Source organism: Cyprinodon variegatus, unplaced genomic scaffold, assembly GCF_000732505.1.
Source record: "Cyprinodon variegatus isolate N-32 unplaced genomic scaffold, C_variegatus-1.0 Scaffold183, whole genome shotgun sequence".
Classification (NCBI taxonomy): domain Eukaryota; kingdom Metazoa; phylum Chordata; class Actinopteri; order Cyprinodontiformes; family Cyprinodontidae; genus Cyprinodon; species Cyprinodon variegatus.
The window spans coordinates 860,594-861,689 of record NW_015150636.1 but is presented as its reverse complement, the minus strand read 5'-3'; the positions used below and the strand labels follow the sequence as shown (position 1 = coordinate 861,689).

General features: G+C 49.3%; 1 protein-coding gene across 1 annotated transcript in view; it reads right to left on the bottom strand.

Annotated features, from left to right (window-relative positions):
- Positions 1-298: 298 nt before the first annotated feature.
- The window catches only part of LOC107087425 (cytochrome c oxidase subunit 7A2, mitochondrial-like), a 6,396-nt gene continuing 5,598 nt past the window's right edge, over positions 299-1,096 (bottom strand). Inside the window, exons 3-4 of the mRNA XM_015378992.1 lie at positions 677-761; positions 299-598 (exon numbers count right to left, since the gene is read on the bottom strand). Coding sequence (XP_015234478.1) covers positions 540-598; positions 677-761 — 144 coding nt within the window. The 3' untranslated portion in view covers positions 299-539. The remainder of the gene's footprint in view (positions 599-676; positions 762-1,096) is intronic.

The following is a 1,096-nucleotide window of genomic DNA, read 5'->3' as shown; positions in this document are numbered from 1 at the left end:
TTATTACATCTTTCTTCATGTTATTCTGATAAGTTTGTGTGTTTACTTTCACTTACAACTTTTTGTTTATCATATAAGGCATAAATAAAGACGCCTAGCAGACTTCCTGTGTGTTCTTCTCTTATATTTGCGCTACGCGTCGCTGACTCCACCGTTATAGCGTATGGACTATGGGTGTGCTGGTCTGACAGAACAGCGGCTCTGGACCCGCCTCATCAGCAGAACCTGGACCTAAAAACACAGACAGTGAACCCTGACCCCTAGTGGTGAAAGACAGGAAAGCAACAAACAACTCTTGTTTTAATTCTATGTTTAATGTAGAAGTTCTGGACCGATGCGGCTCGGAAGTTACAGGAGTTCTGTTCGTTTGGGTCATTAGAGGTTCTGAAGATTCTGTTTATTGTAGAAGGAATAAGTTACCACTCCAAGAACATGGAATAAGAACAGAGAGGGGAGGGAACACGGAACCGGAACACTCTGGAACATCTTTGTACAAACTGGGTCGCTCCGTCGGCAGGGAGTAAACAGCCGGACCGGATTCAGTCCCTCTTCTGGGGGAAGGATGCCTTCACCAGCTCATAGAGAGTGAAGCCGACGCCTGCAGGGAGAGATGGGGGGGGGTCAGACAGAACCGCAGACGTTCCGCTTCCTGTCAGAGAAATAAACGCTTTCTCACCCAGAACGGTGAGCGCCATGGTGGCCCGGTACAGCAGGGCGTCGCCGCTGCCTCCCTTCAAGTGGATCGGCATCCCGTTATCCTCCTGCGACAGAACAGCAGAGAACAGGAACAACATTAGAGAACCGGAATGATGACATTGGAGAACCGGAACAGCATCAGAGAACCGGAACAGCATCAGAGAACCGGAATTACGATGCTAGAGAATCGGAACAGCATCAGAGAACCGGAATTACGATCCCAGAGAACCGGAACAGCGTCAGAGAACCGGAATTACGATGCCAGAGAAACAGAACGGCGTCAGAGAACCTGAATTACGATGCCAGAGAACCGGAACAGCGTCAGAGAACCGGAATTACGATGCCAGAGAACTGGAACAGCGTCAGAGAACCGGAATTACGATGCCAGAGAACTGGAACA